The following is a 25,957-nucleotide window of genomic DNA, read 5'->3' on the forward strand; positions in this document are numbered from 1 at the left end:
AAAATAAAAGGCAAAAAATAAAGGAACCAGAAATGGTAACAAAACCTAAATAGTAAAAATAAAAATAACAATTATAGTAAAAAATAATAATACATCAAAAATGGTAAAACAAAATACAACTATAAATGGTAAAAAATAAAATTTACGCTGTATCGATTCTGGGGATAGGGCAAATGGCGTGCACTGCAACCTCCGTCTTTTGCAAGAGGTTTACCTACAGACCGTCGGTTGCCCACCCCCGGTGGTTCGCTGTAGGCGGGATCCAATATATGGGGGTGGTACATCATATCATATCATATATATACCTTACCTGATGCTAGCCTGCTCTAACCCTAATATGAGAATACAAATAATTATTCGTTACACCCATATTGTTTTTTCTTGGGGATTCATCCAATGGGTGACCCAGATCAAATCAAGTGTGTTTTAAATGGTGAAATAACCATCTTCAAAGATTTGTAAGTTTTCCTTATATTATCAAAAGAGATATGGTTATTATTTTTAATTTATATCATATATATAATGTTGTTAGTAGATTACTTGTATGACTGTTTCTGATAGTACTTTGATCCGATCGATGGCTGATTAAATGTTTGTTGTGCATCCGTCAGGACTAACTCCTTTTTACCGAAGGAAGATGGATGTAGGCTTTAAGAAGCTTAGGTTAAAGATATATAATCGCTTCTTCCAGGTTAGCACAGTTTTGTATATGTCATGATAACTTGTGTCTTCATTCGTAACCTTTTTTAATATCATAGTTAATCTTGGAATTAGTTCAGTAATCACTACTTGATGTGGTTGTGGGGTTTGTTACTCTGTACACAAAGTTTAGTCTTGGGATTACACCAAACGATTCATCATAGCAGAAAGCTTAATACATCTCTTCGACATAATTACCCTAAGAGATGGATCAAGCTTAAAGCAGTGAAATATGTCAACATAAAGCAGGTCTAAAATACAATCATGTTCTTGCTTAACATCCATCTTAAAACAAAATAATCACCACATCGAAACAAAATATCAGCTATAAGGTACATCGACAAGACTTCAAAGTTGTCTTAATGCACTTTCAACAGAATACTCCACACACTCGCAAAATAATCTTGTGCTTACTACCTAATAAAAAAAGACCACATAAAATATTATAAAGGTATACCATAGCACAACACCAGAACACAAACACCAAGTGTGACAAAGGACTTCGATGCTTCATTTGTTTCTCAATCTTCTTTTAAGGGCCAATAGCATCTGTAAATGTTGTAACTTAAGTAGAAGGATTACCTTTGTTAAGTCATGTTGAGCATGCCTTAGTCATCAACAATGATGGCGTATAGAGCTTCAGGCAAGTCCTTCAATCCTAGAAAAACGAATAAATTATACGGAAACAAAAGATGAATGTTATCTACAAACTTCAATACATATAAAGTAAAATCATACCACCTTGGTATATTTCAAGGTCTTCAAGGTTTTCCTCGCTATATCAAATGGAACACTTTGGGACCTAAGCCGCCAATTTTGTGAACATGTTAATGCCTCAACGCCACAGGAGTCAACGGACTACAAAAGGCATCCCGAACATCTCCTAGAGTACTAAATGCAGATTATGATGCTACAATTGATGCAGGATTCGGCAGAATATCTATGGTCTTTTAGATACCTATTCATTTCATCAGATCTTACAGCTGTAGGATTTTAGGTTTCTGTTAGGCTTTTATGTACTGATCTCTCAGAAAAGTGGCCGGGTCATCATCGACGACCTCACATAATTGGCTTTTCTCTTAGCCAATTATGTTTGTGTCTTGAATCAAGAATCTTCATGTTTGACATATAGCTCTATTCATATAATTGTAAGATTTTCACTCTTAGAACTCTTGTTTCTGATGGTTGCTTTATTTCAAAGACTTCATCAAAGTAACCATCACCACTGAGATAGATTAAGCTAGAATTTTACAATGTTGAAGTATAATAACCTCTGAAATAAGGCAACAAACTCTTGGCACAATTCCCTTCTCCTACTGTGGGTATACCTTACAATGATTCAAATTCAGCTCTATACTTGCTATCTAACTCCTTCAACTTACCAAAGGCATCTTGAATCTGGACTGCACTTTCTAGCATCATCCAAGTCGAATTCCATTTGATTTCAACATCAAGGCACACATGCTTCTAAGGCTGAGCGAATTCTTTTACACAAGACTTAAAGATGGTGGCGTAAAGTCCCATGTGCAATTGTTCATCATCGAACATACTTCTCTATCAAATGTTAAATCCTCTCTTCAAATCTTCTCATATTTTTCTACTATCTCACCAGGATGGATGGGGCTACAAGCTGGAAAAAAGTTCAGTATTCTTTTATGTATGTATCATTAATATGAGCCATCTAGCACATTTAACTAAGATTTTTGAGCCATCTAGCACATATAACTAATATTTTGCCTAGATGTCTACAAATCAGTTTTTAGAAAAATTCTTTGTGTTGTTTTAGCAAAATACAAATTCAAATTTTTGTTATTTTACACATAATTTTAAACAATCTTTGGTTACAACGGCTCCTCATGGGATTGGGATTTGGAATTCTGGTTGTAACATGTCTATAAAATCATGAAACCCTTCATGCTTAGATATCACATTTACTTAACATAAAATTTTAGTATCATATCTACCCTTTCTAAACCAATTAATATCACATATACACAAATGGATAATATAATCACTTTTAACCTCTAAAATTTAAATAAGTTATATTAATCGAATCATGACTAATCTAACCTCTAAATAAGGCTTTATGTTCAAAATCAAAAACATTTCAAAGTACGATCACCAATTGATGAATTTATGAGCATTTTTATCTAGTATTATTTCAAATGTTTATGATTTTTCATAGATTAAAACCCTCTTCATCAATAATTAATTCTTTTTTAAGCCAAAAATGGATCTCTTCACGGATAATGGGTCTTACACACAAGTGACACAACTTCAGTTAATCAAGCTTCATGTTCACAAACATCTTTTCATTCGTATCTTTTGTTCTTTGATTCGTGCGACTATGAAAAATAATGAATTTTCCGTTTTTAAAATCCCCACTTTACATAAAAAATGTTCTTTGTTCTTTGTTGTATCTTTATTGGTGGGTACTTTTTTTTTCTTATTTGCTATGTAAATAGTTTGTATGATTTTTGTGAATTATCATTATACTACACGTCTAGTATGATTTTGAAACTGAGGGACGACGGGAAAAAAAATAAGAAAGGCATTAAAATTGCTAAATTCATTATAATTTGCAAGATTAAAAATGTACAATTAGTTATTTGAGTATATATATACATACATGATTTTTTTAGTTTATCTTGCGGCATTGAACATAACACTGAACCACATTTTACAGTTTATCGTTCGATTTTATACCTCAATTTTGTATTTTAGTTAATATCACATAAAATATAGTATAGACAAAAAGAAAAAAAATCAACACACCACTCACTCAATGCAAAAAGTATAAAACCAGCCACAACACCGATTCTCCAACGGCATACTCCACAAAATTGACTTTAATGTTACCAACTTACCATTGGGGATCTTTTTATAATGGTATATACGAAAGGGTATTTGGAATTTGCTTACTTTTCTCATTATCTTCTATTTTTAACCTCATAAATGATAAGAAAACTATATAAAAACCGTTTATTAGCTTATTTTGTAGAAATAAATGCTTTGCATAAGCATTTCTTGTTTTTTTTTTGTCTTGAGAAGGCTTATAAATGAGCAATCCATAACACTCTAAGGCCCTAAGTATAAAACGATAATACTTTATTTATGATATTGTATCTTAAAGTTATTAAGGGTAAATATGTCATTTCCTTATAAAGTGTTGGTGCCTAATTGAAATGTTTATGTAAGTAAAGGGGTCTAAATGTAACTACTAGTATAAAATTATGAAAATTTCATATTTTTCCTTTTTAATTATATAAATATCAGATGTACCCAACTTAAATAAAAAATGATATATATATTTTTTAAATTATTCATATCTACCTAATTAAATATAAATAAAGCCTTAAGTTCATTAGTAATCATAGTTGTCAAACGCGAAGACAAACTCAAAATGCAAAGACCCCAAATGGAAAAAAAGCGCACTATAAGAAAAAACAAACCAAATGTCATTCAAATTACTAAATACCATCTAAATAACCCAGAATGCATTCAACCAAAGAGTTCAACACAAATAGTTAAAACCAAGTTGTTCAAAACCTTTGACAAAACTGAATTTAAGAAAAATGGAAATAGTCTTGGTAATTCTTGAAAACTGAGTTTTAGTAGTAAAAAGGTAAGTTGATAGGAACCCCTTAGTCCCATGTGCCTAAGGCACCTGCATAACCCCTGTGTTGGGATAGCGTCAAGGTAAACTACCAAATTAACCCCCCTTGTGGGGATCGACCTTGCGCCATATGGGACTAGTCGAAGAATTTGGCGACACGGTGGCCACTGTGCTAAAGCACAAGTGGTTAAGAAGAGGCTTAGTAATATAGGAAATCTGTGTTTAAGAAAAATAGAAGAAAACTCTCGTGAAGTTGAATGGAAAATATGTTGATAAAGGATGATATGATGATATTAGTGAGAAATTCTGATTTATTTTCATATTTGGAACACATATACTCCTCTCATATCCCCGTATATACGTTCTCTCTGAAATGCAATAAAATTTCTCATTGGAATACCAATTGGTTATATTGAACTAATTGTAAGATGCCGCTTAATTTGTATGTGGGCCTGGGCCTAGGCGGTCTAGGTGGGCCTCGCTGTCGCATTGCGCCTACCTTTTTATGCATTTAAGACCATGATGCACTTCTTCACCTTCTTCCCAAAGTGCCAAAATCTCCTACATTTTTTTCGTTCATGACACCACATCAAATAGTTGGGAAACATTGTCTACTAATTCAGCTATTCAAACCTGTTTTCATGAATTAGTAACATTCTTCATGAGTGTTTGCTTGGTTCATTTAGTTGAATTAATATGAGATTTTAACAAACAAAATAAAAAAAAGTGAGATTTAACAATGAAAAAGAAGGGTATAATAGTCATTATTGAGTTTAAAAATAGTCAGTAATGATTTTCTAGTTATAGTGATTTAGGATATAGGTAGATATGATATTGTGGAAATGAAAATAAGAAATTCTTTCATAAAGTACCTCTAAATAGATCAAATATTATTAGTCCATCAGATCAGGTTGAGACATTGTGTAGTCCATCCATCAGATCAAATATTATTTGGCCCAAACTGCCCAAAGCCCCAAATATTATTTGCCCCAAACTGCCAAACAAGAAGTATTAAAAAGAGCCAATCTAGGTCAGAAACCATTCAGCATCATCTTAGTTTTTAGCCTCATACCCTTTTCTTCCCTCCATCATATACCCCTGTTTTCTTTACTTGGTTACATCCTCGATCCGTACAAGGTAATACAAGGATATTTACTTGTTTCTTTTTCAGATTTTGTAGTTTTTTATGTTATAAAATAGAAAAGAAAGAGAAAGCTTGGCTAATATGTGTTCATTGTTTAACAGGATGAGGTATTTGGCACCGAACCTGATGTATGAACATTTGATTAAGATGAAGGGTTACTTGAAGAAACCCCTGGTTGGAATGGACGTGGGACTGAGTTTCATTGGGGTATCCATCTCCAGTGAGGGCCATAAAGTGGCTAGGCCTTTGCGGTACTCTACTTACAAGTTTTGTTCAAGTAGTGTATTTCTAGTTTTTGGATCATTAAGTGGATGAATCAGATTAACAAATGCTAAAAGTACATATATACATATATGAAATTGTATGAATTGTAGAAGTTTCCATTATGGTGTTTAAAAATACAAAATAGGAAATCAAGGGCAGACAAAGCCCAAAAAAGTTATTAGTAATTGTTTTGGGGTCAGCACAACGGGGATACATTGTTGAGAGATTTAATGGAAGGGTTATGTATTGGTGTAGAATATGTTTTCAGTTTCTTTATTAAGCTTATTTGTTTTATCGTGTGGGTTTTGTAAGATTCACATGTTTAGGAGTAGTAATCACAAAGAAAATTCGTTCTCTTTTTAGGTAAATTGAAGCTTTTGATTAATCATTTGGATTTTAAGGCCAATGGTCTTTTATTGGTATCAAGATTAAAATATGTGTGTATGTAAGCTGATTCCTTACCAAATTTATAATCGACGATTCGTCTTAGACTAATTATATAAATGCTTGTATCAGGTAACATTTGCATATATTTTGTGAGGTACTAAAGTGTAATGTTATATATTATACATAGATGTCTCATTGTAAACCTAAGTAATCAAAAGTACAAATCATTGGTTTATCTATCCGGTTTTGGTTTAGTAGTTAACAAACTGATTTGGTTTGGTTATGGTTTTCATGTTAAAGCATTAGCCATCCTAAATATGCCCAACCGACTTGTGAGAACATAATATGTGTACACAAATAGCTACATTAAATCAAGATGCGCCCTTGCAAGTTTTCTGAATCCATTAAGATTCTCGTTTGGTGCCTAGGAATTAATTTTAATTCTTTGTGATAATATAGTCGTCCTACAAATTTGGGTTTAACTTCTGGATGTCTCATCATTATAGTAAATATTCGGTCCAATGTTACAAGTTAAGCTGAAAGATTTATAGGTTTGTTTATAATGGGCATAGCTCGGTTAAATTTTTATCAAAAACTGAATTGAATAACCAGAAGTTTTGGTTTTGAAATTTTATTAACGTAGTTTTCGTTTTGGGTCACTTGTGACCCATGCTCACCCCTATGCTTGTGCTTTATATGTTTATACTTGAATTGTGTAGGACCTTAAATCGAGATAAGGATGACGTCAAGAAAGTCATTAGAGATCTCGTAAGTTTTTAACTTCTTCTTTCCCGTGTATAATTCATATCTTTTTTATGTGCTTCTTTTATTAAACGGATAATGTAATTGTTAATTTTTGTAAAGGTTAATGAGCGCAACCTTTCGGGGATTGTGCTTGGCTGGCCTACTTATAACTTGAAGAGAACTGATAACGTAAGTTTCAAATATCGTAAATTTAGATAAAAAAAATGGTACTTTTGCTAAAGAGCTAAAAGAATGCTAATATTTGTTGTTTTTTACCGTCTATGCTAGACTGGCACTGTGGAAAAGTTTGCCGAAGAGCTATTTCAAATGCAGGATTTGGGAGACTTGCGCTTTACAACGTGGGGGGAAAATCATATGACTAAGGTGTGCATTTACATTTTTTTTATATAGTTAAAATATAACAAATACGCTGATTTACAATTGTATAACAGATTGCAGAGCTATTAATAAACAAGTTGGAGTATGCAGCCGGCGAAAAAGAACAGAAAAAAGCTGACACTGACATGCTTGCAGCTACGAGTATCCTACAGGTACTAGTTCATTTGTGCCAATTATTGTATTTTAGTTATATTTGTTGAATAGGGATTGCATATATATATATGTATATATATATACTAGGTCTTTGACAACGGTTTAAAATAGTGTATAATGAAACATGAAAAGACGGTAAAAGAATATATTTCTTTAGATGATGGAAGTGTGTAATGTGAACTCCATAAATAGTTTTGAAACATACAAATAGATGATTAAATAGATGTGAATTCAAATCAGAAATTTGACAAAATATGAACTCAAGGAGATAGAAACTCTTGGCTATACTTTGAAACATCTATAGTTGGTCAAATATATATGCAACGCACAATTAGATTAGGCAACTTGAAATGTATATATATATATATAGGAAACCATTAGCAAGTTAATTAATAAGATTAATAACATTCAAAACAGAAGGCAAGACTTGAGTAAGCCAGATATGAGAGTTTATAAATTTAATCAAATGCAACAATTCTGATCAGGCAAAACATGACTGATCGTCAAGTAGCCAACGCGATGTAATTACCGGGATGTAAAAACAGCATAGATTTCAGTCATACTTAACCCACATGGTACCATTATTTCTACTATAAAACCAATTCTACAATGCTGCTTAGGATTCTGTCTTTGAATGTAAGATGTGTCATATCAAAATAAATGTAGTATATAATAAGCTATCAGATGAGTCAATTTAGCAAATCTGCTTCCCTAAATTAACTAAGAAGACCGTTTGTGTGGGTTAAGTCGTAGGATATAAAAGACACATGCCTACAAAAGAGTGCAAAATCATACATTAGTAAGTCACTGATTTACATTAGTAAATCATACATTATTAAGCGGCATCTTATAGATTTCAATATAAGCGTTTGGTATGCATGTCAGAGAAAAGATACTCACGTATAATATGGGTATATAAGAGGAGTATCTTTGTTCCAAAAATCAAAATCACTCAGTATGTATCATCAAGTCATACTTCATCAAACTTTTCTTTTTTCATCAAAGTATATAGTACAATTGATATTACTTTTATACGTTTCTCAATTCATGTTATTTTATATGCATCTTTTATACAACAAATTATAGTACAAGCTTTACATATGGAAAAAAAAGATTATATTTGCAGTTAACATGCTTCATATTACAACAGATTATATAATAATACTTTATAACAGATTAATGATTATAGTACAACAGGTTACAGTTACAGATTAATTTATAATCATTATATGCTTCTTATGATGGGTAATTGTATGCATCATGGGTTATTTAAAGTAATTTGGTTTAAAAAAATCATGTTGAACTTTTTGGTTGGGTGCGTTATGGGTTATTTAAATGGTATTTAGTAATTTAAATGGCATTTGTTTTTTGTTTTTTTTAGTGTGTTTTTCTTTTGGGACCGTGTTTTTTTTGCGCCTCTCGCCTAGGCCACATTTGGGGTCTTTGCGTTTTGAGTTCGCGTTCGCTTTTGACAACGTGCACATAGCACCTACAGTGATAACGGAAAAAATACCAATCTAAACAGAACCCAATAAATCAAAATTCCAACAAAAAAGATTAGTGGATATGTCAATCGGGGTCACAGCTCACTCACAGAGGAAGTATCATACTGGTGGCCATCTAATGTCAGGTTGGGCCTTCAAAACCAACATATCAATATATTTTTAATACAAAGCACACATTTAGAATAACAGGGATGAATTCTTGTAAGATTTTTACTTACTAACTTACAGCTAGAAAACAGAATTCATGCTCTATCTTAATGTAGGATGGAATCTAATCACCGTAACAGTGGAGTTGTATTAGTTAATTTGTCAAGTCTTTCCTGCATTCTCGTCTCAAGTTTATAATATCATAAGTGATTTAAATTACATACCTCTGACTTCTTTATCTCAAAAACAATAACTGTAAGTGACTCACCTTCACATGGCTCAGCACCCAAGCTAGAAATTTCCTAACACATATACAAAGTTATCATCTCATTAAATCATTGCATCATATCTTCCTTCTCAAACCATAAATTATACTATAACTTAAAGGTCAAAAAGGTTCCTACAAATTTATAAGTTCTTGTCGACGTATACCTTAGTAGTTAAAGGTGGCAAAGATGGGCAGGTCATGCGGGTTGGGTAATATGTCAAATTTGTATTGGGTCATAAAAGGTAATGTTAATGGAGGGTCAAAGAAGGTTGGAAACACTTTTTTTAAGTGCTAAATATAGTTCAATATATCAAATAGTATAATGGAAACTATATTATTCTCACGATAAATTACATTTTAAAATAAAACAGTTTAGGAGGTTCAATGCATTTTAAATACACTTTGGGGCCCTTCGAGTCTTGGCCCAACTATTCAAGCTGATTTTTCTGATTAAAATCCCATTTGACCCGTTAGAGAAATTTAGCCCAAATGAACTCATTCAACCTCAAATGTTTTTGAAAAAGATTTCTGGTCGGGGTTTGGTTTGATAACGGGTATCAGGTATCGGGGTGAATTATCTGACCCAATAGGGTGCTCCAATAGGTTGGGTATCGAGGCGGGTACCATTTCTCTTATCAGGTTCGGGTATTTGGTACTACCCGTCCTGAATCTTCCCTATTATCACTCATATTGTTGAATGTTAAACTAATGGCTATATGTTTTTATGCAGGGGTATCTCGATTATATTAATTGTGACAAAACTCGGTTACATTCGTGGAGCTTTAAGCTATGTTCCTCTCAACTCTCACCAAAATCACCACCAACCCCCAAAAAAAACCCCAAAAAAACCCCCAAAAAAACCCCCAAAAAATAGAACAGGTTTTTCATGTTCATGGGATAAAACAGATTCGTATGCAATGGAGATAATACGTTCTCTGCTAAAATCTTATTTAAATGTCTTTCCTATATTGTCGTCGTCATCATTGTCAGCTGGTGCTCAGAAGTCTTAGAATGTTGGCACTCTTAAATCTTTGTTTTTAATGGACTTCAATTATCTTTTGTTGATTTCTGGTTTCATTGGTTAATGGTATATCTATGAATTTATAAAGGTCAGATTTTTTACTCCAAGAATCATTATGTGTTATATGTTCTCACATCATAAGTTGAAATAAGTATAACTGTATGTTTGTGCCTGTGTGTATCGGTGTATGCATACTAATGGTCATGGTTGTATCTTTTTTTTTTTTTTTTTATTACTATGGTAGCGTTTTTTTTTTTTTTTTGAAATCATTGGTTACTTGGTTAGCTATTTATGTGAAACTATGTAACTTGAACTTTAGTTTTTTATAATTTTATCTGATAATGGTTGGTTAGGCAGTAGTCGAGAAGATAAATTTGAATCCTGACGAGGTCGGGGATGTAGTTGATACAGTTCTAGCACCAGGTTCACAAAGTGTAATTGAATGCAAATTGGCTGCAATATATCAACTATCAAGCTGCAGTGAGTTGTTAATTGTAGGAATACAAAACTTCTTTCTTTTTTATCAAGTCAAAAACTATGCTGGTATGTTTTAATAGGTCTAAGTCTCATAGGTGTACTGCTATAGCAACTTCATCAGGGAAACAATTAAACTTTTGGAAGGGAAAAATATGTCAGAGTTTTGACTTTTGTGGTTGTTGGTGTGGATCTTGCTATCATGGGCTTAGGTCCTGTTGCAATTCTAGGCTTCTAGCTGCAGTGAAGTAAGCATGCTTAGAGCCTGATAACATTGATCTTTTAAAATAGATGAGGTACTACAACGGTTACAGAGTACGTGCAAAAAGAAATACCATGTGTTGCTAGCAACATGATTACGAGCAAATAAATAAATAAGTAGAGTATACTTCTTAGGCCAAAATTTGCCTTTAATATCTTACTACACAACCTGAAAGGGTGTTGCATAACACTGGATGTTGAGTGAAGCTTGCAGATACTTTGAAATTTTACTTGGGTCTCGAGGAACAACCACTTTCTTGTTTTGGTACCATTCTTCCTCCCTTTTTTGAATCATAACTTTGTTCTAGTTTTGGTATAGTCTATCCTTTTTTTAGACCTTAAAATCAGTATATCGTTGTCAGGTTCTTGGTCGAAACAATCACAATACCAGACTCAAAAATAGTTTCTCACTATTTTACATCAAAAGGTATCTGTCAACTCATTTTGCATGTCTCTTCTCCTAAGACGTTATAAGTGCACTGGTTGACTCTAATCGGCTAAATGTTACTGTATAAGTAACATGTCAAACAATTGAGAATCTGGGCAAGTCCAGTAAAGGCGACTACACAAGGACTCGGCTTTAACTCTTTGAGTTTTTAAATATTTAGTTATATACTAGTTTTTTTTACCCGTGAGATTTATGATAATAAAAAATTAAGATTAGGTATATGCAACCCAAAACACTTTATAAATTACGAGCATAATATCCGCACGTTGCCGCAAAATTTTATTTTTGGAGTGACAATTTGTTATAAGAGTAGATACGGTAATTTAGTGTTGAAGTGCGTGGAGGGTCATTTTGGGAACCATATTTATAGTAAAAGGGCTTTTTGGATAAAAAGAAAAATGCTTTATAAGGGAGTATAGATATAGATAATGTACGCCTAAAAATAAATGAAAAATTCAGATATAAATATTGTAAGATAAATTAAAGTAAAAAATAGTAATAATTGGAACATTAAAAGCATTTATCACCATTCATCTTTTACAAATGCTCAATTGCTCACACCGTTACACTTTGCAATTAGGCTGAATGTGGAAGACATGGGCTATAACAGGAAGGTTTTTGCACATACAGCAGATGGCCATATTTGCGAGTGATCGATCCCAAAGACATTTGGTTATATTAGAGATTTATAGCCCTTCACAAGCCAACGAGAGGAAAATTTCTCCTTGTTGGCCCTAAAATATGGGACACAAACATCCATTGTGCGAGTACCGTATACACTAGGAATGGCAATGGAGCAGGTTGAGGGCGGGTAGTGCCATACCTGAACTCGATAAGAAAAAGGATACTTGAACCCGACCTGAAACCCGTTAGAAAACCCGAAACCGACCTAGTTTTATTGAAGAATATAATAAAATAGTATGTATACATGTGTGTGGAATATAATATTGTTATAGTCGGGTCGAGTCGGGGTAGACATGTCACATGTCCCTGCCCCGAACCCGAATAAAATCACCGGTAAGTGTCCTGAAACCTAGGGGTGTTCAAAACCGGATATCCAAATTTCGGATATCCGAAAATTCGGATAGTAGATTTGCCCATCCGAATCAGAAATTTCGGATATCCGAAAGTTCGGATTCGGATACCGGATTATCCAAATATCCGAAATTACTTTTAGTTTTAACAAATAAGTTTTTAAAGAAAACATCCATCATTCTTTTTCTAATTAAACAAAAACACCTAAGTAGCAATCTTCAATTCTCTACGTTGCACACATTTTTGACTGCTTTTAATGCGACTACAAGAAAAAAGAAAAAGAAGAACAATAATATTATTAATAATATAGCTAATTGACAGCTTTTGATTGCAAACATAAATCAAGGAAGATTAAATAAAGGTAGTTAGACATTTGTAATATTTAAAAGATGATTAAATATATTATTACTAACTCGATACTAAATATAATAACATGAATTAAAGATCTTACTTGGAATGAAATGGAGGGCGTGCGAATTGCCAAGGAAAGCAGTGGAGTGAAGTGTCAGAATCTTTGATGGAACAAAATGAGGATCAGGGTTTTGTTTAGACCAAGTACTCGTGAGTCGTCAACCGTTAGATTGTTAGGATAAAGGCCCAACATATGGAAAAGTAACTTAGCCCAAGACCAAAATCATTATTTATGTATATGTAATTTTCGGATTATCCGAATATCCGAAATTTTCAAAAATTTCATCCGATATCCGAATCCGAAAATTCGGATATCCGGAATAATTTTCGGATAACTTCGGATCGGGTTTTCGGATATTTTGGATAGCGGATTCGGGTTCGGAATTTTTTGAACACCCCTACCGAAACCCATCCCATGCCTTGTTAAGCACTCCGGACCCAACCTGAAGTATTTTGGTATCCGATTCCCCCACCGGGTTTGGATTTTATTGACCCAAGGTTCGAACACATAGGTAAAAGGTTCTCATATAGCAGGGGGGGCAAGACATATACAACTTAAGTCGACGTGGGAAAGACTTTCTTCATCAAACCTCTTGTGTTTGCTTGCCCTATCAATGAGGATTCTGTGCACCTCAACTTCTTTATTCAGCCCGCTGCGATCCATCAGATGGAAGAAAGCAAGTGCACTATCATACTTAAGTCCCATTAATAGACTGTGATAAAGTTCTTCTTCTGGAAATCTTGGTATACCTAAACCAGTGCGACAAACTATAAAGTACGAGAATTGGCTAGAGAGGTCTGAACGAACACTGGGGAAAGCCTGAAACTTTTCAAAGTCTTTATCAATGAAATACCTAAGATAAAACATGTGATGAGTAAAAAAGTCGGGTTCGATGCCTTTGGAGTCCATCGAATCATAAATTCTCCTTGCTTCGCTCACTTCATTTCTCCAACAATAAAAATCAATTAGTGGATTCTAGGTGACTGCGTTAGGAGGATACTTGCGGCCACCGGTCTCATCAACCATGATGTCGATAACAGCCCGGGCTTCGGCTATCTTACCCTGTTTGCAAAGTGCATCGACTATGATATTGAAGGTCCTGACTTTGGGAGAGATTTGTGCATCCTCCATTTGTTTTAGCAAGCTACACACCTCGTCCCAACGAGCTAACCTACAGAGGTTACGAATCAAAGAGTTGTATGTGTCGACATTAGGTGGGATGGCTTTGTGGTGGACCATTTCTTTCCATAACTTTAATGCATAATCTATAAATATTACGTCATTGCAGAGACCATGAAAGATGGTGTTGTATATGGAAAGATCATACTTAAAAGTACCATCTAATATTCCATGATCGAGAAGCCTAAGCAAACCGATGGCTGTAAAGTTACTGCCGACCTTACAAAGCCCTTTAATCATAATCTTGTAGCTGCTTAAGTTGAGTTCACGTAGTCGGTTACTTTTGATGAAACCGCAGAACAGATGCTCAGCCAGGTGAGTGTTATTTAGGACAAAACCTGTCATGAGTATATTATAAGTAGACACATGAAGCTCAACATCTTGTTTGGAGCAAGAGCCTAAGACTGCAAGGCCGTATTTGGTGCGATACATTCGATGATAACACTTTATGGCGATACCAGCAGTGTAAGTGTTGACAGGAACACCAAGTGCACACAATTGTTCAAAAAGTATAGGGAGCAAGCATAATGTTTTAGTTCGGTGACATCACCGTTTCCATATGCGTTATACAATTATTGTGCGGTGGTGACTGATGTTAAGTTTGTGCCTTACTTGTGTGGAACATTGGTCGGAATGGTGCCAGAAGTTCTTGTTGCAATTTACACGTAAGATATCTCTTTCTTCGTGTTCATGTGCTTGTTTACTTGATTTTGGATATGCCTATCTGGGTGATATGATATCATTAATCTGATCAATCTTTGGAGATGGAAATGCATCTAAATTGAACATTCATATAGCGTTTACTGAGTCCTTTTAATTTCTTACTCTAAATGCATATATGTATGGACTATAACTGGATTTTGTGACGAGGAGGCATCATGTGCCTTTAAATTTGGTTTGCTCTTGATCCGTGTATTGAGGTAGATACCATTAGTTATAGATATCTGAAGACATACAGAGAATCATATTAGTCTACCTAAGTTCTACGGACCGGGTATGGATATTGTTAGTGTCTATTTGTTTCAAAAGCTTGAATAACTTATCAAGAGAATCGTTAGGCGAACCAAGTTGACTGAAGGATACTGGTTAATTAGATATAAGACCCAGGAGATATTACCCATTATCTAAGTAAAGATAGTTAGAAATTCCGTAAGAGTTGTTGAGATTTCTTACTAACATATAGATCAGTTAGAAATAAGCCTATGTTTGTGTCAGTTTCCTTTTTCTTTAAACGGGTTTGTTTAGTTTTTTGACAATCTTTACCATATGTCAAAGCTTTATGAGTGAGACATTGGGGTTACTATATTATATATAATAACTATATCGTGTTATTGTTGAAACATGAGTCAAGTTTTTTAATGTAGCAGTTTATGGGGTTGTAATTTTAACCCATTTTCACACCAAACGGGGTGAAATTTAAGTTCACAAATACAATTCCCCTTCACATTCACACTTTCCCATTAATCCTTCAAACCCCACCTCATTAATTCCCCTCCAATTCCCAAAACCCCCAAATTCCAGAATCTCCAAAATCATCTTTTAATTCAATCCAATTCGACCCAAGTTTCAAACTTTCATACAATTCAAAAATGACCCATGAAAATAATGGTCCAATTGCGCACATAAAGGTAGGATTTGATGATTATTCAAAAATGACCCAACTTTTTATTAATACTCCTTTTTGCGCACATAAAGGTAGGATTTGATGATTTGATGAAAATAATGGTCCAATTGCGCACTAGTGTTCTAATTTCCATGCCCATTTTTCATGTCCCCATCAGACGAGACATCTTGCATACTGTTTTCTTTATACAACTGATGATAGTCTATTCTATGTTCTTTGCTTGGTTTTTCAGGGGTATAATGATTCGAACCTTGGCAGATGCTTCAAAAGAACAGAGGACACTTGCACCGCTTCAGATCGTTCACTGCTTGTGAGTTTGTCTTAACGAATGTTACCACCATTATAGTTACAGTTTATGCCTAAAAGCGGCTTATTGAGTTGCAGGATCATGAAGAGCATATGCTATTGTTAGAGTAACATGAAGGTTTGATTCCCTGAAACTTGAGAGGGTAGAGGTCTTTTGTAACCCTTTTTCCTGCTTCTCAAGCCATATTGGCGCGTAAAGGTGAAACCATGGCAAACTCGTGAAACTAGTAACCAAAAAAAGTTTGTACAACAGAATTTGGCAATCTCATTTTTTGTTTTACTTCTTGTAAATGTTCTTCCCTTGTATATAATAGGTCTTCAATATTCATATATAGGCTTAGGGAGGTTGCTTCTAACATCTAACTAGACTATTTTTGGTATCGTTGAAGCGATAAATGCTTTTAGAGTTTTAGGTGGAAGAAAAGTTGTTCGGCTCCGATATCAATAATAGAAGGGATTCAGAAGTTTAGGCCTTTTCAAAGTACTTTGGCCATCAATAATAAAGGATGTTTTGAATTTTATCTTTTCCTGGGGGGATTGATGATATGATCTAAACAAAAATATTAATTAACAAGACTAGGTAGTGAAATAGATTGAGAGTTGGTCCTATGTTATGTTGCTATTGTGTGCATATACTCCATATAGCCCTTAAAATACAATACCCAATCATTAGTTAGTAGTTACAGACTGCCATACCTTTACCCAGGATAAAGAGATTGCCTTGACAATCTAGCAAAGGTTTATGGATGTGGGGACATGTACATGTGTGTTTGTGTGTGCCTGTGTGTGTGTGTGTCATGGTGCGAGTGTGTGAGTTTGAGTGTGAGTGTACGACTGTACGTGAATATATCCTTGAAATCTGAAGTTAAAAAGCATTCTTCTATTTTGTTAAAAAGCATACAAGCATGTAAAACCTTGAAATCTGAAATTTTAGATTAAAGTGGGACCAAAAAAAAGTTTGTACAACAGAAATTGGCAATGTTTTATTTTGTTTCACTTATTGTAAACGTTTTTTCCTCTGACACCTTCACTTTTTGCTATCGATTTTGATTTTTTTTTTCTTTCCCAGCTGAAGATTCGCTTTGAAAAAATTACCATTGCAATAATTTAATTCTACATTTAGCATTGATAAAATGAATCATCTGTTGGAAAGGTCTATCGTGCATAGCTGCATAAAATAATTTATGGTTTAGTTAGTACAAACCTTTGTCAATGAAATAATATCAAGTTAAGAACGAATTCATGTTTAACATATCTGTTGGGTTATATAACTATTATCAAATCACAAAGCACGCAACGAAAGACAAGATCTATGTAATTTAATTAATTAACCAAGATAGAAAACGTGTACCTTAAATTGGAGAGAATAATCAAAAAACCTTTATAATAAGGTTTGAATTAAACTTCTCTACGATTACACACACAACGTTGGAATGTATGTATGCTAGTACCTGATCACAAACTCACAACCCCTCTGTGTTAAAAGATATTGCCGTCAAATGAGAAACCAATACCATAATTAATGCTATGTCATAACATTAATTAACTATAGATATAAGTCCCACGTATGGAACTTGATACGTAGGATATATAGTTTCTTGTTTTCGACCGAGAGAAGGAATCATATATTTAGGATTTTTACAAATCTTATTGTCATATGTGAATGGATATTAAACGCTTAGATTATAGCCCTCTATATATAGGAATATATTTAGGGTTTAATAACTTGGTTAGCAAGTTTAATCAAAGCCCTAAAAGGCTTCTCAAAACCGGCCCCCTTTAGGGAATTAAGGTCTAACACTAATTTCCTAATTTCACATTTAATCATCCTTCTAATTAATTTAAATACAATTAATCCTTTAACTTATTTAAATTAATTATTTCGTGATCAAATTAATCAATAAATTACATTTAATATATTAATTAATTATAGTTACATTCACGTTGAGGTATGACCCCGTAGGCTTAAACATATTCTAACAATATCAACCATCTACAAAGATCAACAAGTTAACCATGCGCTTCAAGTAATAAAAATTACTAATGTCGGGAAATAGAATAGTATGAAACAAAGCTCAACGCAAGACTGCTGAAGAATGCAACTAAAAACGCATAGATTGTTGGTGTTGCCAAGGTGCTCATGCCTCTCAACTCACTATATATGGTTTGCGACACCACAAATTTCTTGCCGCTGTTAAAAGGGGGATGGCATCTCCTCCAAGATTCCATTGTTAGATGATGTAGCACTACATTAATTGTTGGAAGCCAATACCGTTAACTTTCACCACATTAATTGTGGGTACTCCATTGGACGCATAATTGAATACTATAAAATAAAAAAAATGAACAATAAATTACTTTTTGTATGTATAAGGTGCAGAAAATGCAAGAAAATGATATTAGAAACACTGAACTAAGTATATATTATGGGAATATCACATACCAAAGTGTATCTCCAATGGCGAAAATTTTATCGTTTGTTCAGCTTTGGTAATCAAAGTCGAGACTGCATCTACTTGCATCACCAACAATGGATTCCGTCGTAGAAACTGAAATCGCAAGAACAACAAGTGTCGCAACAAAGAGGATGTTCGAATGTGATAAAGACCATTTTTCTGAGGTTTCTAATTGATCTAGTCTTCTTTGAATTATAGAAAATGACTTCTAGCTAGTTTGCTTTGTTCGTTGAGAAGATGATATACAAGATTAATGTATGGAATAATAATAAAAAAAAGATTAAGATTTTTTTGACCCAAGTTGGATGTGAGACAACTACACCTTCACTTTCCCCATAATTGTTTTATTCATTATAATAGGCAACACAAAAACTAGGAAGTCAATATCTTGAATAAATTAATATCTATAAACCTCTATAAAGCATATTGGCCTTTTATTTTTGAAAACTGAGCACTTTTGTTAGTATTTCTATAATATCTCTTAAGCATATTTTTTCTTCCTAAAATACCCCTATTTAAACATAAAATCTTTATATACCCTCATTTCCCCCATTCTTTTTTATCATAACACACTTTCATTGACCTTCTATTAACCTCCGCCGTCGCCCCTCTTTTCCACCGTCTTCCTCGATCTCCACCACCACCGCCGCCGTAACGCGTAGGCACTATGCTCGTTGATGTAAAAACAAATGCATGTAAAAATTTAGCCTAACCTTACTTTCATCTACATTAATAATATTTAATACTAAGCTCAATCTTTCTAATAACTCGAAGGTGCTACAAGTCTACAATCCATCAAAGTCCTTATATACCTTTTGTTTGCAACTCACGTGTCTTCAAAATCAACAACGTTGGTAATTTGGGCCAAGCCGTTAACAGAATGCAAAAATTCGCCCAAAACAGCAATTTATAAAACATAACGCATGGAATAGGTAACGTTTTGGACCATAGGGACCAAGATTCTAAAATTCGCATATAGCAGGGGAGCCAAGATACTATGTTGCCTGCATAACAGAATAACAGGTATGCCTTCAACACAAATACAACTTAACAAAGGTTATTCAAAAACATATCCAAATTTAGTAAGTCGACGTGATAAAGACGCCTTTCTTCATCAAACCTCTTGTGTTTGCTTGCCCTATCCATGAGGATTCTGTGCACCTCAACTTCTCTATTCAGCCCGCTGCGATTCATCAGATGGAATAAAGCAAGTGCACTATCATACTTAAGTTTCATTAACAGACTGTGATAAAGTTCTTCTTCTGGAAATCTTGGTATACCTAAACCAGTGCGACAAAGTATAAAGTACGACAATTGGCTAGAGAGGTCTGAACCAACACTGGGGAAAGCCTGAAACTTTTCAAAGTCTTTATCAATGAAATACCTAAGATAAAACATGTGATAAGTAAAAAAGTCGGGTTCGATGCCTTGGGAGTCCATCGAATCATAAATTCTCCTTGCTTCACTCACTTCATTTGTCCAACAATAAAAATCTATCAATGGATTGTAGGTGACTGCATTAGGAGGATACTTGCGTCCACTGGTCTCATCAACCATGATGTCGATAACAGCCCGGGCTTCGGCTATCTTACCCTGTTTGCAAAGTGCATCGACTATGATATTGAAGGTCCTGAGTTTGGGAGAGATTTTTGCATCCTCCATTTCTTTTAGAATTCTACACACCTCGTCCCAACGAGCTAACCTACAGAGGTTACGAATCAAAGAGTTGTATGTGTCGACATTAGGTGGGATGGCTTTGTGGTGGACCATTTCTTTCCATAACTTGAATGCATAATCAATAAATATTACATCGTTGCAGAGACCGTCAAAGATGGTGTTATATATGGAAAGATCATACTTAAAAGTACCATCTAATATTCCATGATCGAGAAGCCTAAGCAAACCGATGGCTGTAAAGTTACTGCCGACCTTACAAAGCCCTTTAATCATAATCTTGTAGCTGCTTAAGTTGAGTTCACGTAGTCGGTTACTTGTGATGAAACCGCAGAACAGATACTCAGCCAGGTGAGTGTTATTTAGAACAAAACCTCTCATGAGTGTATTATAAGTGGACACGTGAAGCTCAACACCTTGTTTGAAGCAAGAGCCTAAGACTGCAAGACCGTATTTGGTGCGATACATTCGATGATAACACTTTATGGCGATGCCGGCAGTGTAAGTGTTGACAGGAACACCAAGTGCACACAATTGTTTAAAAAGATATAGGGAGCAAGCATAATGTTTTAGTTGGGTGACATCATGCAACAATCGAGTAAACTTAACGACGGATGGAAGGGGTCGTTTGCGGATCATTACATCGAACGATTCGAGTGCATCGTTCAAGTTGATCACTCTATCATAATTACGAGTATTATCCAAGGAACAAGAACTCGAATTATGACGCCATTTAATATTATAATTAGGATGAGGACCAAACCTTCGACCTAAATGCCGGATAGATGATGAAGAACCTAGAAAACAGTTGGTTATTGTCATGTTACCTTTAAAGCTACTTTTGATTAATACTTGATAAAGATTCTCCATCTCAATCAGCCGGAAACGTAGACAACTAGCTTCTTGATTAAACTCTCTTTGCGTTTGTACCTTGCCGTATAGGTTTCTAGGGCGCATCTATGTTGCTTCAACACATGGACCCATATATGTTACACGGCCCAAAACCTAGGAGACAGAGTATAGCGTTAATTTCAAGTGTGGCTTACCCAAAACATCTTTTTTGGTCCTTATGACTTCATATGATCCTTCTACAGTCCATCATTAATATTGATGGCCGTCAAATGGGTTCCGTTAACCCTTTCACGCGCCTTCCATGCGGCTATGCGAGGGTATTTGGGTCTTTTAGTTGGGTTCCAAAGCACCGCCTTCAGATCCAATCTCAGATTCTAATCTCTATGTTTATGCTCTATGTATTGAAAAGCAAATGTTATTTTTGTTTAGATTTTGGGGTTTGCTAAATACAGCCCTTAGGGCTGTGTTTAAGGTGCATAAATTGTTTGTAAATTTACCATGAAAATCAGGGGGCGGGCTTTTAATATGGAAGGTACAAGTTTTAGCCAAATAGTCATGTTTGAAACGTCATTGTAGTCCTTTATAGGAAGATAAAGTTTGTATTTAGTTTTTTGACTTGTTGACCATAATTTCACCTCTATTAACATCCTCACATGTCTCTCACGTGAGGGGTATATCAGTCGTTTCACTACCTTTTTTTTTTCTTAAATACATACATACATACATATACTGAAAGTCAATATATATATACACACAAACATATATCTGAAAATCAATATACATACACACACTTAAGTTTCAACATTTCATAAAAATCAAATTAAATCAATAACCTCCACTACTCGTCGCCGCTACCATCAGTTCCCGCTGCCACCACTGCCCATACCGCTGCACGCCACTACCATTACCGCCGTCATTACACTGCTGCATCACGTTATACATTCAAATGTTAAGAAAAGAAACATACGTGTTTTTAGTCAATATAAGAGAAGTAACTCACAATAGTTATTTTAAATCTTTAATATAACTTGAACATTAAAACACAAAAACTAGGAAGTCAATATCTTCGAAAAAATTAATATACTGATGTAAAAATAAATGCATGTAAAAATTTAGCCTTCCATCTACATTAATAATATTTAATACTCATCTACATTAATAACATTTAATACTAAACTCAATAACTTGAAGATGCTACAAATCTGGAGTTCATCAAAGTAATTGATGACTAACTTGTATATCAGATAGAACCAACATTAGTTAATTACACTTTTGGTCTTTGAATTAAACCAAAAGACATATATACCTTTTGTTTGCAACTAACGTGTCTTCAAAAATCAACGACATTGGTAATTTGGACCGAGCCGTTGACGGAGTGCAAAAAATTGGCCCGAAACAGCAATTTATAAAACATAACGCATGAAATAGGTAACATATTGGACCATAGGGACCGAGATTGTAACAAACTCATTAATATCATCAAACTATCAAAGTCATATCAATGGGCCTAGAATTGGGTTTCTATAATTTTCATTAAATCTATCAGTCGATAAAAAAATAACCGCCGTCAGAGAGATGTTTATACGAAAGTTTGCGAGGGCATCAATGACGATGATGATGTCAGAGGGGACGGTGGCGGCGGAATCATCAACCGCAGGCCGGGTGGGGGAACTGATAAGAATATATAAAAGAACGATGGAGGAGATTAAGAGTTTACCTGAGCAAGAGGGCTATCGTAAAGCCGTTGAAGCCACCACTCGGAAACGCCTTGAGATTTGCTTAGAGGAACAGGACCCCGAAGCTATTGAGAAGCGAATCGGTTGCGGCAAATTTGAAGAAGTCGTTATGGATGCCAAATTTGAATTTAAAGTCGCTTGCAATTTGCACCGTTCGTCACCGCTCTTTTTTTTTATATGTTTTTTTCTGTTTGATGATAATAACAATGTTTTTTTGTGTTGTGTTGGTTTTAGATTGGGACCCGTGGAAAAAAGACTTAACCTATGTATGTTATATATGGGATGATGATGATGAAGTTGCGGTCTCCTCAATACCTGGTCCTATTCCTGATGAGTTATATGAGAGGCTTAAAGCTCTCAAAGCTATTGCTAAGAAAGATGAACAGATAACCATGGACATTTCAGAAGACTCGTGTAGCAAACAGTCCAACGAAATGTTTTCATCCGTCAACAACTCTTGATTTTCGATTTTAATAAGGTCTACTCCATCTATATAGATAATTATATGACAGATTGTTCTCTTGCCTTTCAGACACCTTTGGCATTTTCGATTAACCTTCAAAGCAATATGAGCTTGCTTTCTTGTCTTTGTGCAAAGCATTTAGCATGTGTTTGATTTGAGAGTTTTCTATAGTAGTAAATGGTAATGAACTAATGATAATGGCTTGTACTTACAATATTATGACCGCTACCATGGGCCTAAGTTACTCCATTACAATAAACATTCTTTAAAGTTGTTTATAACTTTAGGCCTTTGCATATATGAATCTATGAATAAGGAGCTATCCATGTGAGTCATAAAGATGAGGTCCATGATGAAAAGGTATTGTGCTCTTTCTATATTCCAGATTTGCAGTTTGATGTCAAATTTTCCAATCATTCTAACGTGGTCAGTTTGACTTCTAAGGTCAAAGTCACCAAGTTTTAACTTTAGGCCAGTTTGGAAATTCTACATGAGACAGATGGATATGATTAGTGAATTGAACCTGTCATAGGTGGACTAAAAGGAAACATGTTGGTGTTAGATGTTTATAGCTATAATTCATGTTGACGTTGCACTTAAATAATGGTCAGTTTGACCTCAGAGGTCAAAATCTAACATACGGTATGCTCATTTTTTTTATAGAGCGTCAAATGTGATTACTAGTATATAGAGCGTGTAAGTCTTTCTGTTCTAATCTAGAGTAGCAGTAACACAGACAAATACTATTGATAAAAGAGAAAATGGATTATATGGCTGTTATATACCCAAGTTTGGGTGTGGAACCCCTCACATACCAATATTAATATATATATATATATATATAAATGCTTGAGCCCCATGCTTTTCATAGATTAAAAAAACAAGATGTGAGGGGTTTCACACCCAAATTGGGTATCTAACGGTCACATACTCCATACCCTCTTGATAAAAATATGTAGAATCATATATGTGTAATATAGAAGCAGATAACAACTCATACGAAAGTCTAGTCACATGATTAAAGAACATAAACAGAATTCAGAAACAAGAATGATTATACTCAAAAGTGGTATATCATCAAACAACGTAATACATAAATCATTGAATGAATAGATAGTAGTTATGGTACGATGAATGAAGATTAGGGAAGGTATTAACGGTTACATCATAACGGCTAAATAGGGGTAGGCTGACAGGAGCATATTTAGAGTAATGCTATAATGACCAACAATTTACAAACATTTTCTATACTAACTGACCTGGAGGGTGATGTGGACTTTAATAGTTAATTCAATAGTCAACACTAAATTAACTCAAGTTAAATTCTTGTATCTCTCTCAACATAGTAAACATCTTTCCCCTCTAAATTAATATTTCTCTTCGATTAACACATTCCAACCCAGAATTCCCTTAAACATATTCCGACCCAGAAGATAAAATCTGCAAAATAAGGATTGTGGATCGTTGTAGGCTGGATATGATACCCGATTTTCTTCATTGCAGATTATTTTTCTTATCTTAAGAGGATTCAAACATGTATACACCCTTATATTGAAGTTTTATAATTTTTATTAGTGGATCGAAGCATGTATATAAGTTATAGATTGTACGCCAAGTGTTTGATGAAATTCCAGTATATTCGATTGAGTTTAATCATTCGGTTAATTATGTTTTGTATATTATTTGGTAATATCATAATATTTTCAGTTAGAGTTTTTATAATTGTATGTTTGTTTTTGTTAAAGTTTATCAAGAAAAAATTGTAATTGATAAACTCCATGATATTCAATTAAGTTGTATTACTCCATTGCATCTGAATCTTGCTTAATGTTATCATATTAATATTGATTTGAGTGAAAAATGTGTAGGCTATTGGGGGAAAAATTTGTTATGCGTTTGTCAGGATATGTGTTTGATTAGTATTTTAAGACTTTCTAGACTACGCAGGTATAAAGACGTTTTCTATAAAATATTAGAGGGTATGGAATATGTAGTGGTTAGATACCCAACTTGGGTATAGAACCCTTCAGATCTTGTTTTTTTAATCCATGGAAAGCATGGGGCCCAAGCATTTATATATATATCTATATATTAAAATATTGGTATGTGAGAGAATCTACACCTAAACTTGTGTATCTAACAGCCATATACTTCATTTTCTCAAAATATTATGGTCCTTATGGAGAAGTTGCTAGGAATGGTAGCGACCAGGAAGGGAATCCGTCTATTCTAAGAATTCATTTTTTGTTTAGTGTAGCCTGTAATTGCAAATGGCAAGCAGAAGAAAAATTCGACTACTTTGGCATGTTGGGTTTTTTTTGGAACTACCAACCTCCGAATGGCCAGAATTTAAATCTATTCTTAATATCTGCAACAGGTGTCAATTTTTTTTGATAAAAGAAGGAATAAAATTTAAAATGGCACCCGACAACTTGTTTCTCAAGCCGGTTGCTTACATTGACTAACCCAAAAAACAAAGTTTGTTACATTACATAGAAAGTCAAGTAGTTGGGTAGATTACATAACCTTTTGGTCATACTTGGTTATCCCTGACTTTCATGCCATTATCCCATTTTAATACTAAGCTTAATCTTGAGTTATCGATACACATTGTCTATGTGGTTTAGCCAAATAGTCATGTTTCATCCCTAAGGATCAGATCATCATTGTATTTAGTCTTTTGACTTATT

At 34.3% G+C, this 25,957-nt stretch overlaps 3 protein-coding genes and 1 long non-coding RNA gene across 4 annotated transcripts; 3 read left to right on the top strand and 1 right to left on the bottom strand.

The window, feature by feature from the left end:
* Positions 1-168: 168 nt before the first annotated feature.
* On the top strand, positions 169-10,391 carry LOC122600870 (putative pre-16S rRNA nuclease). Its single transcript, XM_043773648.1, has 8 exons — positions 169-458; positions 612-691; positions 5,561-5,710; positions 6,830-6,878; positions 6,975-7,043; positions 7,143-7,238; positions 7,307-7,405; positions 10,057-10,391. Exons 3-8 carry the CDS (start codon positions 5,562-5,564, stop codon positions 10,198-10,200), a joined length of 606 nt encoding a protein of 201 aa, XP_043629583.1. The 5' UTR covers positions 169-458; positions 612-691; position 5,561; the 3' UTR covers positions 10,201-10,391.
* Positions 10,392-15,544: 5,153 nt separating this feature from the next.
* LOC122602366 lies at positions 15,545-16,605 on the top strand. Its single transcript, XR_006324230.1, has 2 exons — positions 15,545-15,784; positions 16,013-16,605. It is a non-coding gene; the product is annotated as an uncharacterized LOC122602366 (long non-coding RNA).
* A 2,984-nt stretch (positions 16,606-19,589) lies between these two features.
* On the bottom strand, positions 19,590-21,173 carry LOC122601827 (putative pentatricopeptide repeat-containing protein At1g12700, mitochondrial). Its single transcript, XM_043774563.1, has one exon. The coding sequence runs from the start codon at positions 21,171-21,173 to the stop codon at positions 19,590-19,592; it is 1,584 nt and encodes a 527-aa protein (XP_043630498.1).
* A 1,409-nt stretch (positions 21,174-22,582) lies between these two features.
* Positions 22,583-23,437, top strand: LOC122601956 (probable NADH dehydrogenase [ubiquinone] 1 alpha subcomplex subunit 5, mitochondrial). The gene is made up of 2 exons (XM_043774684.1): positions 22,583-22,956; positions 23,039-23,437. Exons 1-2 carry the CDS (start codon positions 22,644-22,646, stop codon positions 23,263-23,265), a joined length of 540 nt encoding a protein of 179 aa, XP_043630619.1. The 5' UTR covers positions 22,583-22,643; the 3' UTR covers positions 23,266-23,437.
* The last annotated feature ends 2,520 nt before the right edge of the window (positions 23,438-25,957 follow it).

Source organism: Erigeron canadensis, chromosome 5, assembly GCF_010389155.1.
Source record: "Erigeron canadensis isolate Cc75 chromosome 5, C_canadensis_v1, whole genome shotgun sequence".
NCBI classification, from domain to species: Eukaryota; Viridiplantae; Streptophyta; class Magnoliopsida; order Asterales; family Asteraceae; genus Erigeron; species Erigeron canadensis.